The 19988-nt window shown below is 41.3% G+C and overlaps 1 protein-coding gene across 3 annotated transcripts; it reads right to left on the bottom strand.

The window, feature by feature from the left end:
- Window positions 1-5628: 5628 nt before the first annotated feature.
- On the bottom strand, window positions 5629-10129 carry LOC104443278 (trihelix transcription factor GTL1). 3 transcript variants are annotated; one of them, XR_005550500.1, is made up of 4 exons: window positions 9403-10127; window positions 6656-8336; window positions 6094-6502; window positions 5629-5907 (listed from the first exon to the last, which is right to left on the bottom strand). XR_005550500.1 is itself a non-coding variant. In XM_039311408.1 (3 exons), the coding sequence occupies exons 1-3, from the start codon at window positions 9660-9662 to the stop codon at window positions 6191-6193; spliced, it is 2253 nt and encodes a 750-aa protein (XP_039167342.1). In that variant the 5' UTR covers window positions 9663-10127; the 3' UTR covers window positions 6005-6190. The 3 variants fall into 3 exon arrangements, 2 of the variants coding, with proteins under 2 accessions (XP_039167342.1, XP_039167343.1); XM_039311408.1 differs by lacking the exon at window positions 5629-5907 and having other exon boundaries at window positions 6005-6502; XM_039311409.1 differs by lacking the exon at window positions 5629-5907 and having other exon boundaries at window positions 6339-6498; window positions 9403-10129.
- Window positions 10130-19988: the final 9859 nt, after the last annotated feature.

Raw genomic sequence — 19988 nt, forward strand, 5'->3', positions numbered from 1 at the left:
TTCTTAATTGCCATACCACCGTGGAAGTATAATTGCACAGTTGATAAAACCAGGGACCTAAGGTAACATGTGGGCACGATACCTCGCCATGATTAGTGGGTTTGGATTCCTCCTCTCTCGATTTTGATGATTAGATAATAATTGCCTTTTGAGAGCAAATCTGATGAGCGTCAATGTTCCACTTCCCAAGGCAAGCTAGCCTTACTTTCTCGGTGATTATCATCAGGTGCGCCGACAGTGTAAAGAACTATTTTAGCTTTCGCCATGAGTCTTAGAAATAGTTTATGTCACGGGTTGATTATTCAAAGCTGATAATGTAAATCTAATAAATATGTTTTTTTGGCTTCTGCTTTATAGTCTGATCCCTTCAGTCCAAAGCAACTTCCGGATGCAACGTAGTGCTTTGGAAGATTCAATGATGACTATTGGGTTGGTATTAAAGACGGCGTGAGGGTCACACCAAGTCATTTCTCTTCCTTTTACCACACGGTGAAAAGATTTTGCAATTTGCAATTTTGGGAACCCCACTCGGCCCTCCCTACCCAAGGTGGGTAGATGGTTTGGGCCCCTTCCCAATTTATTTTCCTCTTAATTTTCTCGCCGGCAAAGGACAATAATTTGATGATGCCAACGACTTAAAACGTCCAATTCTCATCTCAAATCAGCCCCAAAGGAATCTGATCATACGATCTTCTGCTTCTCCATTGTTGTGTTGGCGACATGATCCGAATATTTAATGTTTGCTCGCACCGAACGGTATCTTTAGCCCTACAAGACCGCGTCGCCATACTTGTTCTCTCATCCATTTTCATCTTTTTCTAGTCTCCTGCTAGGTTGATTATAATAAGAACGAGGGGCATCTGCATGTGCACGCATTCCAGTGCGTGTTAAGTGACCGAGGGAAGCCGGTGCGACATTATTAGCCTATGATCGAACTAGAAGGTGTGATGATACTCTTGTTACTTCTATTATCACCTCCAAATCGTGTCGGTAAAAACATGCAGAAGGAAGAAAAGGCCAAAATTACCACGCTAAGATTTTGGGAAAAATACCAAGAAAATCATAAACTCATAACATTTTTATTGATTCAGTTATAAATTTTTAAATCAAACCAATTTAGTTCTAAAACTTTTTATGTCGATATCGTCTCAATCCATTCGACCAATTTTGGTGGGAGATTGTGAATGTGGACATTAGCCGTCCTATTGTGGCACGATGACACTGATAATTTTTACTATTCTTTTTATTTATTTTTTCCCTTCATCTTGGCTAGCGAGGAATAGCAAAGCTCACCTAGGTCCTTGACAGATTTAGAGCCATCAGAGCTGTGAAGGCCATCGCCCTAGGGGCTTTGCAACCATGTCGGCCATGGGCAAAGTTGCCCTCATGTAGATTTGGGAAGGGCCTTCACGCCCTTACTTGCAATCAACAAGGCAGTGATGGCCTCATTGGCCATAGGTGAGGTAGCGAAGTCTCTTGCTAGATTTGGGCGGGGTTGCCTCACCGGCCAAAAAAGAAGGCAATAATAATAATAATAGAAAAAAAAAACTCAAAATATCATTAAAAAATACCAACGCTAGCGTACAATATCCACATCAACAATTTCCGGCTTAGATGGACTAAATTGGTACCGATGTGAAGTTCAATCAAAATGTTATGTTAAATTAGGGTGTAATTGGTAATTATTCTATTTTCAGGAGCAACTTTTGCTCAAAAATAGTTTTTTGTAATTCTGTTCCTTAAACGAGTTTCTTAGTATTTAAAGGTATTTGATAACTATTCAAATTTTTAAAAATAATTTATTACTTTTTTTCCTTTTCTTCTTCTTCCTTTAGCTAGTTGCCAGCCATCACCGAATGAGAGCAGGTGAGGTCACCGGCCTTGGGGGAGCCTTACTAGACCTCATCTAGTCGGTTGCTGGCCATTGCTGTGGCTGACGACTAACTAGAGGAAGAAGAAAAGGGAGAGAAAAAAAAAAAAATAGGAAAAGAAGAAGAAGAGAAAATAGGTTTGGGTTTGATTTTGAAGTTGTTCTCGAGAAAAAAAAAAGTAACTTTTTTTTTTAATTTATTGATTGTGTTTTAAATCTATTTCTAGAAACAAAAATGTTACCATAAGGATTTATCTTATTTTTTTTGTTTTGAGAAAAAAAGAATATGATCATGCACTATTTGACATATTACCAAACATTTCCTTAATACCAATGTAATAAGTTTAACTTTTCCTTACTATTTTAAGTCAATGACCAATTTTGGTCGGCCTTGTGAAATGCACGCCATTGCACTCGATCACGTAGACATGGTTCGGGTTTCGGATTTACCCTAACATGAAAATTGTTTAATTGCGAAGACTTGGAGAGAGGAGAAAGATTTCCTAGGAGCTCGAAAAGGTTTTATCTTTTGCCTGATTAGCTCAGCTGGATAGAGGAGACGTGTTTAGGCAAAGCTAATCGGAATAACTTCTAAATACCTCCACAATTGTAAAAATTCCCCGTCGTCACGTTTCATTTTCTATTTCGTTACTTCTCCACTCATCCTCCCCCATTATCTCACGCAAAACGTAATGCAAGTCGATTACAATTCGATCCCCACTCGGATTCACGCATGAAATGGACTAGCAACTTAATTAGTCGGCACAACTTTAATTCGATCGAAAAGGGTAATGATCGGTCCGAAGCACGCATCTCCCACCCAAAATCTCCACGACAACGCCAAATACCGTGATCACCTCCCGAATTTTCAGCTCGAGGGCTGCATCCACAATTCAAGTAACCGCAAAAACCCACATTGAATGCCACAATAAACAAGTAAGAAGAAATCCCCAAATTCGCATTCATACACCCGGTCCATCACGCTAGCGGTATTATCTATTAGAGATATTTAGGATTTTCTGTACAATATCTTCCTATGACAGAAATGATTACGATAATTATGTCGACTCTCTCTATGTTTCTTCAATACCATATGATATCTCTTAACAATATCTAATCTATTACCGAGAGGAGAAAGGCTCCCGAGATGCGAAAAACGGGGAGCTCGTCATCATCACGTGGCTTCTTCAAACCCAACCCCAATCATGACAAACACTGTGGTTTACACCAAAACAAGGAAGGTTTAGTTTATGATATATACTCACATGGCCTTGGTGATCATGCTGTAATTAATTTTTGCTTTCTTTCTTTCTTGTTCGCCCCCTAACTTTTTGATGTATCTTGTGTAGTGGGACAAGCAAAAGGGGTGGTACACATGTATACTCCAATTCACCACCTGTTCCTGAATCTCCAAGTTAAGCATATTTTTTTATTTTTTTATTTTTCGGCTGTGGGAGATCAGGAAGTGTCATGTGTACCCACCATTACCATCCCTTCCTCTTTACTGCTAAAACGGCATTATTATAATAAAGCAAGTCATCAAAATTAAACTAATCAGTAGTAGATCAAAAGTGTACAGCCTGGGACCGTACCTACACAATTTTTTTTTTTTTTTTTTAAATACCAACCATTTTGCTCTACCCCCATGTGCCCCAGACATCTTATACAAGTATAAGTCAATTTTTAAAAAAAGGGGGGAAAAAGAAAGAGAAAAAGAATGGGGAACTAACCTAAGGTCAGAAATTATGACAAGGCCCACATGGGGGGGATGGCTTCATGTGCATAATTAAAGGAATATATGTATATTTCCATGAAGTACCCACAGAAAAAAGGAAGATAGAAAGGAAGGGGTATGAGAGGTTAGATGTCATTCACACCCTCTTGTGTGAGATTAAAGAAGGGAACAAAAGTGAGAGAAAGGCAGAATGAGTTTGTGGGAGGAGGGGGAGGGGGAGAGAGAGAGAGAGAGAGAGAGAGAGAGAGGCACATGGTAGGGCATCTCCTTGGAATTGATAGGTTTGAGGTTCTTGTTGGTGAGGACTGTGCAGATGGGAAAACCCCCCCATCCTTTTTGGCCTAGTTGGCACAGTTGATGTTGTTTTGCCAGTTGGAAATGATGTTCATGGGAGATTTTTTTTTATTAAAAAAAAGAAGAAAAACAGAGAGAAGAAGAATATGTACATTTGAGAAAATAATACATTTTATGGTTGTCAAGATTTGCCGAGCTAGTTGTTAGACTTGAATACCAACCGTGAGTCAAGTTTTGTCCACACTCGATGCATGTGAGTCAATGTGGCCCCGATTAGTTTGAGTTCATAGAGCCAGTTGCTCTGCTAGATTTGATCAATGCAAAAACCGTCATTTAATTGGAGATCGATTATGCTTAACTTTTGATGAAATTTCTATTAGTTGTATACCCTCCTTTTTTTTTTTTTTTTTCTTGTTATAGCTATTTTTTCTAGTTGTGAAATGATAATATTTTCTATCGAATTGCACCTATCCTTTCTAGAATATATCATCACAAAAATCATATATTTCATTCAATCCCCTACTAAATTACTGACATGCAATCTAAGTTTCGCAATACAGTTCTAGCATATTGGATTTGTGTAAGGCTATAAGCATCTCGCCTATTAATGGCATGACGATCCGATTCTTGCATCAGAGCGCCAGCCACCTGGAGATATTCTTTCTTTTCACCGACGACTGACAAAATATGGGAACTCAAATTTTTAGTTGGACGAATATATAAAAGCTTTGATACTTCCACTGGCACAACCGCAGCTCATGCGCATCTGAAAGCTACCGAGAACTAAATTCATCCGATGGGATCGCCCGATTTGAGAGAGAATCCGTCCAACATCAGACAGACAATTAACCGAATCATGGTACTAATCGGCAAAAGTTAACAATTGCCATCGTTTCTCTTATGATCTTGTTACGTACAACACATAGAAACGCCGACACTTCCTGCCGAAAAACCAGCATTAAAACATGGCCGGATCATCACATTAAACTCTCTCAAAGCCAGAGAACATTTCGTAGAAGGCAGGGAAGGGCAACGTTAGCTTTTTACATGTTAATCGAAAGAATAATCGAAATCCATATCATCTGCATGATGTAGTTAGGAAAGTACCTAATCACATGGCGAATAATTCGTGGGAATTTCATCAGATACCGGCTGTGTCTCTAACCCGAAAATTCCAATTGGCCCGTCATAAATTTCGTCACGAGAAATTTTAACCCTTGGAATCATCTTTGGCGAAAAACGAAAATAACAAGTTACCAAATGACGACCGCTCTTGCTTATGGTCTGCCGCATAATATAATAATAAAGGCAGATGGCACCACTTTGACATAACATCAGATCCTCCTTACATTAATTAGCTTAATCACTTCTTTCATCAGGTGAATAAACAAAAGCAGGAACTCGAAAGATGGAGACAACCGAAGTTGATGGAAGAATTGTTGAAGGAAGGGTTAAATTAATTAACATGGACAATGAGAGTTATTATACAATTGCAATAAATCAAAAGTGAGATGAAGAAACAACAAAAGACCCAGCTGCTTTTGAGCTCATACAACCGAAGAAGATGAGAGAGAGAATCCAAAGCTAAGCAATTATATCGAGCAGAAACGAACAAAGGAGATCAACTCCTTCCTCTTCTTCTTCTTCTTCTTCTCCCTTCCATGTGCCTCTCCTTTCAAGTGGCTTTCTCTGAATTCTTCTTCTTCTTCTTCTTCTTCTTCTTCTTCTTCTTCTTCTTCTTCTTCTTCTTCTTCTTCTTCTTCTTCTTCTTCTTCTTCTTCTTCTCTCTCTCTCACCTCTTCAAGAATGAAATGCTGCTTTCCTCTTCACTAAAAGCTTTATTCTCCTCCTTTCTCGATGCCAATTTTTCCTTCCACTTTGCCTCCCAAGTTGCTGCATCTTATTCACCAAATGAATTAAACGAATTGGAGAGAGGGGGGCGGTCGCGATGGAAACTCTAATGGTGCCTTCGAAGAACTCCGCCGGTGAAAAATTCCTCCTCGACTTTCTACCAAAGAAGACAGATGATGAAGAAGGATGGGGTGTTTTGGAGGGAAGAATAAGAAAGGATGGAAATTGAGAAGGGGAAAATGATTAATAAAAAAAAAAAGGAACAATAATGTTAAATTTATTAGGCTTTGAGCTTAAAAATAATTTCAAAAGGTATGTTTAAAAGAGCTTTTTGAGCAGATACATGTGTGTATATGGTACAATCTTGCAGGGTGGTGGATTCCGCCTCCGCCACTGCCACTGCCGCCACCACCACCAACTGCTGTCGCACCGGTGGAGGCCTATTGAACCATGGCTAAAAACGACGGCGCCCCATTCCCTCCGCCATTTGGGGGCGCTGATGCGTTCGGCCTCTGGAATTCGATTTTATAGGCCATTTTCCTCTCCTCCTCCAATTCTTCATCCTCCTCGTTTTCTTCATCATCCTCTTCCAATTCATTTTCCTCCTGATCTTCTATATTATCACTGTCGCCTTCCTCCATCTTTTTATCGTTGTAATTACCGCTATTTACCCTTAAATGCTGTTGATCCGAGTCCAAGTGTTGATTTTGATGCTGTCCTTGCCCTATGAGCTCTTTCACGGTGTCTTCTGGCTTCAAATCCCAAAAAAATAATCAGCCCTCAAACTGAACATGGATTGAATCAACCACAGACGTAAATTTTTTTAACCAAATTATCCACAATTCGATCATAAATGATGGAATTAGACATGGACATTTCTCACTTTTTTTACAAGAAAATGTTACCTTCTTAAGCGATCCTCCATTTCCTTCCTCGACCGTCCTCTCTTGTGCCCCTGAATTGTCCCCTCCATCTTTACGTTCGGGCTCACCCGCCTGTGCCGGTGCCGCCGCCGGCGGCGGTGGCGGCGGCGGCGGCTGATCCTGAGCAATTACCGGGCGAGCTTCCAAGTTCGCCGTACTCGGAGACGGCTCGGCCCTAAACCCCATGGACCCGGAGGTGGCAGCTGTGCCGCTGGTGGCGCCGCCACCACCACCACCAAGTTCCTTTTTCCTATAAAGGGCATCGAGCTCGTGGAAGTACGGGCAGGTCTTGGCATCCTCGGGCCGCTTCTTGTTGCTTTCCTTCACTTTCTTGAAGTATTTGTTGATGTTCTCCCATTTCTCCTTGCACCTCTTGGCGCTCCTCTTGTACCCCATCCTCGCCATGCCGGCAGAGATTTCCTCCCAGAGCGGCCCCTTAGGGCCAGCCTCTTGATACCTCGACTCAAGCCCACTTCGCAGCTTTATCAGCGCAATCACTTCCACTTTCGGCCACCTCGAAGAGGATGACGGCTCCCCTCCACTTCCGCCACTAAGGATGAGTTCTTGAGACCGTGGCGGCACTTGCTGCTCCGGGACGGCCATGATTATTCCAGTCGAAGCGGGCAGCGGGTGCGTGACAACCTCGATGTTCTGTCGCTGCTGCTGCGGTTGCTCTTGATACGTTGGAGGTGGTGGCATCGGCGGTTGTGGATGAGGAGCAGCATGGGTTGGTCGAACCTGTGTTTTGGGCAGCGGGGTCTGAGAGAGAGGCGGAACACTAGTCGTCACAGTTGCCAGCATGGTAGCCGGCATGGTCGGCAGATGGATCGTCTGGCCTGTGATCTTCTGCAAGAATGAGACAATGGCTGCATCCCTTGAGGCGGAGGCGGCGCGCTCCTGAGCCGCGATCTCGTTCTCCCGGGCCAGCCTGTTCATCTCCTGCCGCCGCCACGCCTCCTCTCTAATCAACCTATCCTGTTCTCTCTTCTCTATGGCCTCAAAGAACCTCTTCTGCATCTCCTCCTGCTTCTGCATCACCTGCCTCATCAGTCCCTCAAAGAGCTCCATCATCTTACGGCGGCTTCCGCCGCCGCTGCCACTCGTCTCTCCTGGCCCCCTCTTCCGCTTGCGGCTACTGCCCGTGGTGGATGGCTCACCTTCCTCTTCATCCTCCTCGTCATCATCGTCCTCCTCCGATCTCCCAGACGAGGAGGAACTGTTTGACGAGAAGATCATTCCCATCGGGCTAGCTGACATCGCCGCTGTGGCTGCCGACCTGGTAGCCAGACCGGGTGCTGTTGTGGGTGCAAATATGTGGTGGGTATGGGGCGGCGGATGCGCCAAGACAGGAGGTTGGCCGCGGACAGTGGAGATTGGGACGGGGTTGGCGAACGATATCCCGATCGAAACTGGGGGTACCGAGAGACCGCCCAGGGCTGCAGTGCCAGAAGCAGCACCACCACCACTTGAAGCTGCTGATATTCCGACGGTGGCCCCGGCGGCGGTGTTGTGGAGGGCTTCGAGCTCGGAGAAGAACTTGTAGGTCTTGCCGTCTTGACGACCAGCACGGCCTTCCTTGGTCCTCTTATAGTACTTGTGGACGTTCTCGAACTTCTCCTTGCATTTCTTGGCACTTCTTCTGTATCCGAGTTCACCTAGCTTTCTGCAACCACAGTCCCATAAACAAACATTAAAAAAATAAGTTGCTTAGTGAATCTCTCTCTCTCTCTCCCTCTCTCTCAACGGAGATTGATGTCATGCATGAGATCAAAATCCCAGATCAAGGCTTGTAATCTCCGTCTTGTCAAGTAGCAGACAACTAGGAGATCATACGAACCCAAAAAGCGAAAAAAAAAAAAAAAAGGAGATAAGAAAAGCCGAGAGCGAGAGGGAGAGAAAGAGATATGAGATGAGACACGTCCAAATGCAAAATAGTGACCCAACTTGATGACAACTTAAGCCCACTGCTGAAACCATTAACAAAAAAAACTTGAGTGTCGCTATTATTATTGAATAATTGGAAAGTGCAGTCCTAAACAAAGAACCTAGAGAGGGGGAAAAAGTTGTGAAGAGAAGGGAAAAAAAATGTTGAATTTTCGGGGGCTGAGAATTGTTCTCGGGATTTTCAGTATTTTTCGAAGTAAGGGGAGGGAGGGAGGGAGAAGGAGGGGGTACAGATCAAGATGCTTTTCGCATCCACATGTAAAATAAAAATTCTCGAAAAAGAGGAGAGAGAGTGAGGAGGCGAGAGGATTGGTCCAGAGCTCATGCACTTGATTTGGCCTATTTCTAAATTTGGAGAAAGCTTAACCCACCCAAAACAAATAAAAATCTCTCGAATTCGAGAGAAGGGAAAACATGAGAAGATGCCCAGATGCCTGCTCAACAGCTCGTGAGTCGTGTTGGAAAGAGAGAGAGAGAGAGAGAAAGAAGAAGAAGAAGAAGAAGAAGAAGAAGAAGAAGAAGAAGAAGAAGGAGAAAGAAGAAGAACCCATCTGGGTACAAGGACAGGTTGAATTGCTTGAAAGTGAGATAATCATCTGAGGAAGATTGAAGGAGTTGGGTTCCGTTTAAAGATCGAAATGAGAAAAACACGTTTTGATAATGATGTTATCATGATGATGATGATGGTTATTAGAGCAATGGGGGGGTTCACATGATTTCAGCAATTAAGTCCAAAGTAAGATTCAATTTCATCACTTTTGGGAAGTAGTAATGTGAATTCCTACCTGGAGACATCTTCCCAGAGTGGACCTTTGAGCGTGGCGTCCCGGAACGCTGCGTCCATCTCGGACCTGATCCTGAGCAGCTCCAGCGTCTCCTGCCGCGGCCACCGGTTCCCGCCGCCACCCCCGCTGCTCCCGCCCACATCCGCCGCCGCCGCCGCGGCGAGGGCGTCCATGTCGCCGCCCGAGAGCGGCAGGAATTCGTCCAGGCCGGAGGGCGCGGGCGGGCGGCTGCTTATCGGGGAGGCCTCCTCAACCACCATGTGGTGGTGGGGAGCGGCCGTGGAGGTGGGCGGGGGCGCAGCGGCGGTGGCTGCTGCTGCGGCGGGGGCTCTGCGGGGGAGGCGGGCCGCCGTAGTGGGAGTGGGACCCTCCTCCTTGCTGCATCGCTCCGGAGGTTAATCTCCTCCACCCTCCTGAAGCTGAATTGGGTTCAAGAAAGGGCGGAGGGGGGCTGCAAGAATGACATGCAGATGCAGATCTTGATTCCTCGCTTCCTCTCTTCCTCTCTCCTGCTGCTCCAAAACAAGATGGTCACTTTGATCAGCAGCTCCGCCTAGAGAGAGAAAGAGAGGGAGGGAGAGGGAGAAGGAGAAGTGGGTCGAGAGATTTGAGGTTGATGTTTAAAGGGGAGGGGCAGAGAGAGAGAGAGAGAGAGAGAGAGAGAGAGAAAGAGAGAATTCCTACGAGTTAGTGCAAGAAGAGGGAGGGAGAGGAGGGAGGGGGGTTCAGATTTTGGTTTTTGTGTTCTTTTCAGTTCGGAAAAGAAAGAGAGAGAGAGTTGAGAGGGAGGGAAGGGGAGAGAGGGGTTGCAGTAAAGAAAGAGAGAGAGACAGAGAGAGAGAGGAAGGGAGCATAATCATCAACTCTGCACTGTAGCACACACAACAAGCATAAAAAAATGAAAAATTTGAGGGAAAAAAAATGGACAGAGTAAAAAGAAAGAGATGGGTTGTAGAGAGAGAAAGTGATGGAGAGAGAGAGAGATAGGGACTACGATTATGAGGATGATGATGATTGAGAGAGAGAGAGAGAGACAGAGAGATGGGTGTGAATGAGTGAATGAATGAATGAATGAATGAATGGAAATGTGATAAAACAAAGGAGATGCTGTGTTGTCAGCGACTTCACTTTGCTGCTAATAATTGTTAGAACCCCCATTTCACCAGCCCTTAAAAAAATCCACCCCCTTTTTCCCCCCTTTTTTTATTATTTTATTCCTTTAATCCCCCCTCAAAAAATAAATTAAAAATAACAATAGTAATAGCAATAAAAGAAAAAAAAATCAATGAGATCGGCAAACCCCAATTTCACCATTTCAAGTACGCCGCCTAAAAGGACATTCATGGGCTCCTTCTGCTCCCCCGTGGCAAATTCCATTCAACTCTGCTTTGACAAAATATTGAATTTCAAGATTGGAAAATTTATCATCGTTGTCATCCCCCATCCCCAGCCCCCTGTTTTTCTTTTAAGGTGCGAGGTAGCTTAATCTTTTTTCTCAATTTTCGAGAATATTTTTTGCACGGGACCCGGATGATTCTCCCTGATCGGGGACGGACGGAAACACATCCTATTCTAGATACCGTCTGATTTTTCCTATTCAATTGAGTTTGAATGTGCGCGTGTCCCTTATTTGTAATCCCATCCTTTATGGGCCAATTATCAATGGAGGAAAATTCATAGTCCTGCCTATTATTATTATTGACATGACGTGTCCCTTGATGTATAATATGTATATAAAATATTTATGAATAATTCTGAAGAGAGAGAGAGAGAGGGTTTGGCGTGCTTTTCACAGCTGTAAACGTATGCGTAGAAGTCGTAGCGAATGGCCATGACAAGCGTATTGTACTTTATCCTTTTCTTTATTTTTTTCTTAATCCTCAATAGAATACATAAAAAGGAAAATAAAGAGAAAAAGAAAAAGGAAAGAAAAAGGAAAGGAAAGGAAAGGAAAGAAATGGAAATGGAAGCAGTGCCACCCATGATGGCTGTGACCCATTACTGTTTCAAGAGGCTCGAGCAATTATTTTATCTATACAATATATATCATAAATATATATATATATATCAAATATAATAAGAAACCTAACAGACGCTCCAATCTGGGGTGACGTGGCCTTCCATTATTGGGCTTTGCTTTAACTTTTTCAAATCTGACACCACCCAAGTGTTTTGCCCCGCACAGAACCGCAGCAGATTCTGTTTATCCCCCTTTCTTTCTTTCTTTATCTCCAGGAACCCCACCAAAAATCAATAAAATATAATTATTATTATCATATGTATGTATGTATTTTTTTTAACCTTAGACCTGACTGCTGATCATTCACATTAGTTTCATTTAATTTCTCTCTCTTTTTTCTCTGAGAAGTGGACTTTATAAATAAGCCATTTTGAGCTGGAACAAGCTTGACATTTGAAATGCAGGGGAATCAGAATATCAACCTCCTCCATGTGTAGTAGACTTAACCAGGGTTAGGTTATGGTTTATGCCTCCCATCCTGTGGAGATCTACTTTGCAACTGGGATATGGAAATTTTTTAAATTTGGGTGAGTACAGGAGACATTGTCCTGCGTCATAAGCTCTTGATTTGAGATTTTTAACTATTGATTCTCCTATTAGTCATCAAATCAAAGAGTGAATGAGGGCGTTCGTTAGGAAAACCAATCTTATGATGATAGTGTATTATGTTTGGGTGTTCAAGAGCACAAGAGAGATGAAGAGAGGTTTACTGTCGTACTAATCCGTGTAGAATGGTTAATCGCCGCACTTGGACTCAGACACAATTAATGCCACCCAATTGGACGAGAATTAGTCGCCATCTCATCATTAGTACAAATCCTCCTCACTAATCTCAATTGTTGTCACATCTGTAGAGTTGATCGATAAGCGGGCGACCGATAGATAAAAATGGCCGAGCTTGGCTGAATGCCTTAGGCCTGCAGGCTGAGCATGGGCAAAAAATTCCAAAAGGCAAAACAACGTCCTTGAGGCTCCACCCTACCCAAATGCTCATTCACAAAGTTAATATTTACTAATAATTTCACTTTGACATTTGGAATTTATGAGCACTAATTTGATAAAATGATCCGAAATTTCTAATGTATGGTTGAAGACTATAAGATTCATAGATAAAGTAGCAAACATACTAATACAAAGCCCTAAAATGATTCAGCATTCATTTTTATAATTATATAACTTTTTAGCTGAAACAAACAAATAAAAATAAAAAAGTGTTCCAATCAGAGAGCTCAATGCACCTGTGTTTTTCCCTTATGCGGGCTTGAGCACTTGCCCAAGCCCTCACCACGTCAGTAAATTCCTCTTTCGAATTTTACACTCTATCAACAACCAATTCACAGTCTAGTATATCTCACTATTACTTTACCCGATATCGTTTGTGCTACTCACATTATTAGTTAGTATGCATCATGTATAACTCATTTTTTTGTAGCCTTTCAAATTCTTTACTACATCAATCCACCTCCATTTTTCCCTTACACCAGCTTAAGCACTTGCCCAAATCTATGTGACATCAACAAATTGCTCTTTAGAATCGTACACTCTATCGACATATGGTTTGTAGTCTTGTATATCTCACTATTATATGACTTGACATTGCCTATGCTGCTCATATGATTAGTCAGTACATGATTGCAACCATGGGACTCATTCTGTTGTAGTCCTTCAAATTCTTTGCTACGTCAAAGGTATGTTATTTCATGATTTTCACTTTTATGCTCATCTTACATTGGAGTTGACAATTTATTTTGAAGCTGATCAAATTGGTGATCTCGAGATCGATCCACTCCATTATAGGATACTATTTCTTTTTGGTTGACTCATTTGTCCTATGGCATAACAACAAATAGACTACTATCGCTTGCTCTAGTATAAAAGCAATTTATCGAGCTTTTGCTGATACAATATCATAATTATTATAGTTGTAAAAATTGTATTTAATTGCTTATGAAAAATTTAGAGATTATATTGAATGAAAATCTGTAAGGGATTTCAAGAAAATATTTCGAAAGCAAATATTTCCTTCAAATTTCAAGAAAATAAATGAGAGGTTCAAAACAAAAAAATCTCAAAAAGCACAATAAAGCAACAAAACACAAACAACGATTGATTGCCAAATCTCACATCGTAATAAGTGTTAATCACACACCATAATCTCCTTTTCCAAAAGCTATTTCTTACCTGGTGGATGGTGTATAGCTAGGCTCAGTGTCTATCATCATTGTATAGAGACACCAAAAATAGGTTGAAAACGCTTCCTAATCTAAGTCTAGATTAAAAAAAAAAAAAAATGGACGAGCATAGAAATATCTTTAAGGAACACCCAAATCTAAATCGGGATAAAAGAGCTCTCATTTTATTGGAAGTTAAGAGCTTCCACAGCTTGAAGAAGTTGTATATTTGTTCCTAGTGCAGCAAGAACTTATTCATCCTTGATCCCATTGGATTTATTGATTTGGATTATCTAAAGTAACGGGTTAATTGCTAACGATGGAAGCGAAAAATATGTCCAACAAGCGAAAGAGAGCATCAGCAACCTGTAAAGAAAAAAAAAAAAAAAAAAAAAATAAATGAAAATAACAAATGACTTCCAGATCAGATCGAGAGAGAGAATCTCAACTTGAGTTTAGAAGATGGAGCCTTCCTATAAAGGACCGTATTGAATATTGGCAAAACTTCAGAAACTTCCCCCGTCATTTACCCTGGTAATCCTCAATATTTCTAGCCACAGACTTGATTTAATAATTTAGCGCCCAGGCAATAAGAATCGCTATTTTTTCTTGGTCGGAGTAAACGATGGTATGTAGCTGTCGAGAAGGGAAGGTGTCGGTGGCACATGACCATGGCTTGATAAGACTGCATGTGATTGGAAACCGGCATAGGGAGGTCAATTAATTGACACTTTACACATACATAGAGGTGTCTGTATTGATGTACCCACATTTCGTTTGGTCCCAACGGCAACCTAATCATAGCGTCACTGTATCATGGCTTACGAGAATGATTCTGCTATAATGGTTTTCAGAGAAATTCATGTGTTCTCTTGTTCAATTTGGTACAAGAAAAAACTATTTCTTTGACTTCTTCTTTTTTTTTCGCTTAGTCTTCTTTCATTTGACTTGTATTTAAGTCTCCCCAGGCGGCCAGAAAGAAGAAAGTCGCATTAGGGTCTTTCTACAAGTGTATATCATATCGAACTTTCTTGCCTCATCAATGCTCTTTGTACTCCTTGTTTTGGACCCGGTGTATTAGGGGTGATCGGTTCCCGGTTCGGTCCGGTTCCACCTTGGAACCGGGAACCGGACCGGGAGCACCGGTTCCCAAAATTGCGAACCGTGGACCGGACCGTTTGGTCCTAGGACCGGGAACCGGACCGGACCATCGGTTCCATCGGTTCGGTCCGGTCCGGTCCGGTCCAAAAAAATCAACTATACTTTTTTGCACTAAAAACTAAAGAGTGATCACGTTCTTGGTGATCAATTCAATTCGATTCTCGGGCGATTCAACAAAACTAATCACACGTGTTCCACGTGCAAAATATTCAAACTTCACTTGTGTGATTCACGGGAACTCTTGAAGTCTTAGTCCCACGTCGAAACTATCAACGAGATTTTTCTATAAATAAAAGAGTAATAAAAATGATTTTAATGGTCTCTTGGCCACATAAGAGGTTGCTACCTCAAATTGCAATTTTGGTTGCAATAAGTTATCATGTTTATATGTTTTATTAATTCTATGTATATAAATTATATATAAAAAAGTTTGGTTCGGTCCGGTCGGTCCGGTTCGGTCCGGTTCCCACCTTGAAACCGGGAACCGGACCGACCGGCCACCGGTTCCAAGATTAGGAACCGGGGACCGAACCGCCGACCGTGGGAACCGCCCAAAACCGACCGGTTTGGTCCGGTCCGGCCGGTTCCCGGTTCGGGCGGTTCCCGTTGCACACCCCTACGGTGTATCCAAACGCGGTGTTTGATTAGCTTTCTTTCTTTTTCGAGACATGGGGTATGTGGAGCAATTTCATCACAAATTGATGGATGTTAGAGTAGTTTAATCCAAAAAAAAGAAGAAAATAATTTGATAATATCAAAAAATATCCAAAAGGGTTGTGGTGAGAATGCTCTCTACATGTCGATTGTCTTAATTTACCACACATGAATGAAAAAAAAATCTCCAATAGGAAGGAATAGTTGGAATTTGGTAAAGGACAAACGTGACGATGAAATGGGATAAAGGTTCATTTGTTTTTGTCGTACGAAAAGCATGGTGGGAAAGGAATAAAAAGAAAGATGACCATAAATTTAATTTTGGATTTAGAATAGATTTGAGAATTTTTAAAATGGAAACTTAATGTAGTATACAATAGCTATAATTGAATGATAAATAATTGATCTAATGTTATCTAATAATAGTTAGTAAGTCAACTAATCTTATGCATACCCTCTAAGAATCTAATGTCTGAGATGATTATGAAGCCTAAAATATAAAGTATAATAATCAATCCTAATTATCAATATTTTATTGATTTTGTTTACTAGTATGAGTTGCTGTTATTTATAATCGAATGAATTATGTAGTCCTAAATAGCTTTAGCTTTGAAATGGAAGTCGATTCCATGGCTTAAGTAGTGGAAGAACAACTCCATCAAGTTGGTGGAATTTCGACCAAAAAAATAAAAAAAAAGTTGGCGGAATCAACATTCTTTCGGAATTGAGGATTCCATGATCGCAATTTGATCCAAACATGGGAAAAAGGGATTGAACCTTGCAGTTGTGATTCTGTTCCTACTCATCCATCCGAACCAAACGTGCAAATTTTGTAACAATGTATAAGCATTTAAACTCCAATCAAACGTGGGACTTAGGTCAAACATTTTCATTTTTGTTCCGTGCATTTTATCTTCTTTTTTTCTTTTTTGGAGAAATGAATTTGCTATTGTCAAACAGTCTTTATTTAAAAAACTTAAACTGTTGAAAAAATAGACATCGGATAGGATATCAAACATATATATTAACGCTCCCCCTTTCCATCTAAGTTGAGTTTCACATGTGAACAGCTCGACGAGAATATAACTATGTTGAATCATTTTAGGTATTATTGCTGAAAATTGCTAACATGTAGATATCCTACATAGGATGACTAATGATGACTAAACCGTCACACAAGCCATTTTCGACAAAAAATTCATAAAAGGATTACATTGAAATGGCATGCAAAGATTTACAACTAAATTGACAAAATTGAAAAGTTGAGAACTCATTTAGTAATTTTTTTCAAATTAAGGTAGGATGTTTTTTAAAAAAAAAATTATACTATTGGAAATCAAACCACGTTTTAGGGAAAACTTCAAATAATGACCTGAATTACTTTTATTTTTTCAAAAGAGAGTATATAGTGAATATTGTTTCAAATAAGGATTTAAAGTAGTCATGGCGATTCCAAAAAAAGGTCTAACCTCATTGGCTGATGAAATATTCTGGCCGGTCAAAGGCATTTTTCATCTAAAGACAAACTTTTTTTTTTTCCTTTTTTCTGTCTTTTCTTCCCTATACATATTCTTCTTCGTCTAGCAAGATGAACAAGGAAGAGTGGCCAAAGCAACAACCTTAGCAACTAGAGCCATATGCAAGAATAACCAACCTCGGTATTGAAGCGATACTGGTGCAAGCTGTGGGTGCGGGCCACAAAGCCTTGTCCATCGCCAATGAGAGTCACAACCCTCACCCAGCCTTGCCTAGATTTGGGGAGGCCGTTGTGGCAGTGGATGAGGACTCTCTCGCCATGACTTTGCCAGTTGTGGGTAAGAGCGGCCAACTAACAACTTTGAGTCCCCTTTATGATTTGCTTTTCAAGACCCAAAATCGTAGCAAATTGGTCGACCTCATTTGCTCATCTCTCAAGAACTCAAGTCCCCATCTTGCGCTCTTACGTGATGACCTAAAATCGTTCCTTTCTCATCCGTGTAATGATGAAATCTTGCGGACTTTATTGAGATGCCAATCGAATTATGCCTCAGCTCTCACTTTCTTCAATTGGGTCAAGGATGATTAGGGTCTCGGACTCAGCGGCTGGCAAGGTCATGACGAGGTCATGATGAAGAAGAAGATACAACAAGGAAGAAAAGGAAGAAAAACTTACAAAAATTATCTTTGAACAAAAATACCTTTCACTAGTTGAAAGATTTGGTCGGCTGGCGATGTTAGAATATTATTTGAAACTGACATAATTATTTTGAATTTTTATTTGAAATAATATCTACTTTTAATCATTTTTGAGAAATTGAACACAACTGTCATTCTGGATTTTCCCCACATTTTATGTCGAACATGAATATAAAAAGGGGTTAGGTTGGTGACGTGGCTAATTTTCCTTCATGATTGAGTTAGTTTGCACCCAATTCTTTCATCGTTACATTTAATGTAACGGGTCCCTCGTCCCTTATGTTTAGGTTTAAACTTTTTCCCTTTTCGGGAAAAGAAGTCGTCGATACAGCTTATATAGCTGAGTCCTTGACAGTGCCTTGGTCCCGACATTGTTAGGTTTTGTTAACGTTTCTCCTTGTGAACTAACCCTTAGGTTTAGGTAGAACATGTAAGAGCCTCATGCAACTATCTCATTCGAGGAAGTAACAACATCCTTCCAGCAATTCTTTTTAGCTTCAAGAAGACGATTTGGGAGAGAGATTGTATGGTCCATGGACCACATGGATCACAAACATTATTGATAATGTGGATCTCACAATATATCCCACTCAATAAATGATATACATGATCCATAGACCATGTAATAACTTCTCAATCTATGAGAGAGAGAGAGAGAGAAATAACTCCTTGAAATAGGGTGAAATGTAGGAGAAACTTGTATTTATGGCAATTCGGTCCTAAATTTCTCAATTTGGTCATAAATATTTTGACAGTTTGTAAATATAATTTATCCAGTTAATTTTGGTTGAAAATTATTGATGTGGATGTCGAAGTATTACATGACACAATTGACTATGGTGTGAACAATTCTTATAGTTTTTTATTATAATATTTTTTGTTCTTCTTTTCGTTCTTCCTTAGTTGATTATTGTGTTTTGACAATGATTAGCAACCGGGCACAAGTGACGATTGGCTAGGGTTGCCCTTACCAACCTTAGGCGAAAGTCCATCCCTCGCCTGATCTTCCAGCAAGATCGAGCCTCGCCTGAAGCTGGCAAGGCCGGCCCTCACAAGTCTCTAGTAAGGACGAGCCTCACCTGAAGCTGGCGAGACGGGGGTGGAGAAAGGTGGGCCCCCACAAAGTAGGGATGAGGGGGCAGACAACAACACATTGGTACAGCTGGGAGGTGGGGTGGAGGGAGGTGGCCCCCGCCAATTTAAGAGGGTAGTGTTGTAGTGTGTGGTTTGTGGATTGAGGGAGAGAGATAAGAGAGAACGTGCGTGGCCTTTTGTCCCAATTCGTGAAAATGAAAATTCCCCCCCATCGCCCGTTCAGTCCCCCCCAACTTACAATTTGCCATCCCGCCCCTGATCGGCGCACCCCACATGCACGCAATTCGTGTTCCTAGTTTTCATCCACTTTACTTAATCCCTCGTTCGTACATTACGATGCTGTGCGTGAGCTGTGACTGTTGATTGCGAACTCCACCTCTGATCTCTTGCTGAAGGAGGAGGAGGTGAGGATCGCAATGATCATCTTATATGCTTATCATGCGATCAATAAGATCATAGAGTCGTCCGTGCTCTGGAAGTGCCAGAAAAATCTCTCGGTTCTGTCGACTGTGTTCGATAGGAAGCGGTTCGGCTGCGACCGTCTTCTTTCTTTCGTTCGGTTTATTCATTAAAGAGTTAAACCTGATTTTAGATGTAATAGTGAGCGCTGAGACTTTAAGTGTGCTTGATGTGTTTTACCTTTCTTGGCTCGGGCGCGGGGGAGTCTGGTCGCATTTGTTTGGCGATTAAGTGCTCCAGTTAAGAAGAGATTCGAATAATTTATAAGGAAAAAGAAAAGAAAGGAGATAAGAAAGGAACAGAATGAAAATGGAGACAAAGGCGACCTAAATATACTTTATGTTATTAAATATTGAGATAAAATAGAGGTAAGTGCGGAAAAAAAGCAATTTTGTCTCTTCATTAGTTGCACGAATCCGTGCATTATTAGATGGACTAGGAGGGACTTAAAAAGCTGCACAAAACTGGTTGCATTAATTTGTCCTTCTCTTCGATCCAAACTCATCAAGGTAAAATTAATGTTCGAACAACGAAGTAAATCGCCTCGAGCCCTTTCGAGGGCGGATATCGTGTTTTGTCACAAGATAGATTTCATGGTCCAACAACGAGGTTTCATAATCGGAGGAATCTGAAGGTCATAACACTCATCGACCTATAAGGGGAGAAATACCAAATGTGTCGGGTGGGTATCATGTCCTTGTGTATTCGGCAGTGTTCTTTTTCTTTTCTCTCTTTTTCTGGGGGGCCAATGACTTCTTCCTTTGTGAAGCTGCAACTAACCTTTCGAGATTCTTAGTTGTACTACTCAATTCTTATTCTTGTTCAAGGCATCATTATGATTTGTGAGGGAA

Source organism: Eucalyptus grandis, chromosome 4 (assembly GCF_016545825.1).
Source record: "Eucalyptus grandis isolate ANBG69807.140 chromosome 4, ASM1654582v1, whole genome shotgun sequence".
NCBI classification, from domain to species: Eukaryota; Viridiplantae; Streptophyta; class Magnoliopsida; order Myrtales; family Myrtaceae; genus Eucalyptus; species Eucalyptus grandis.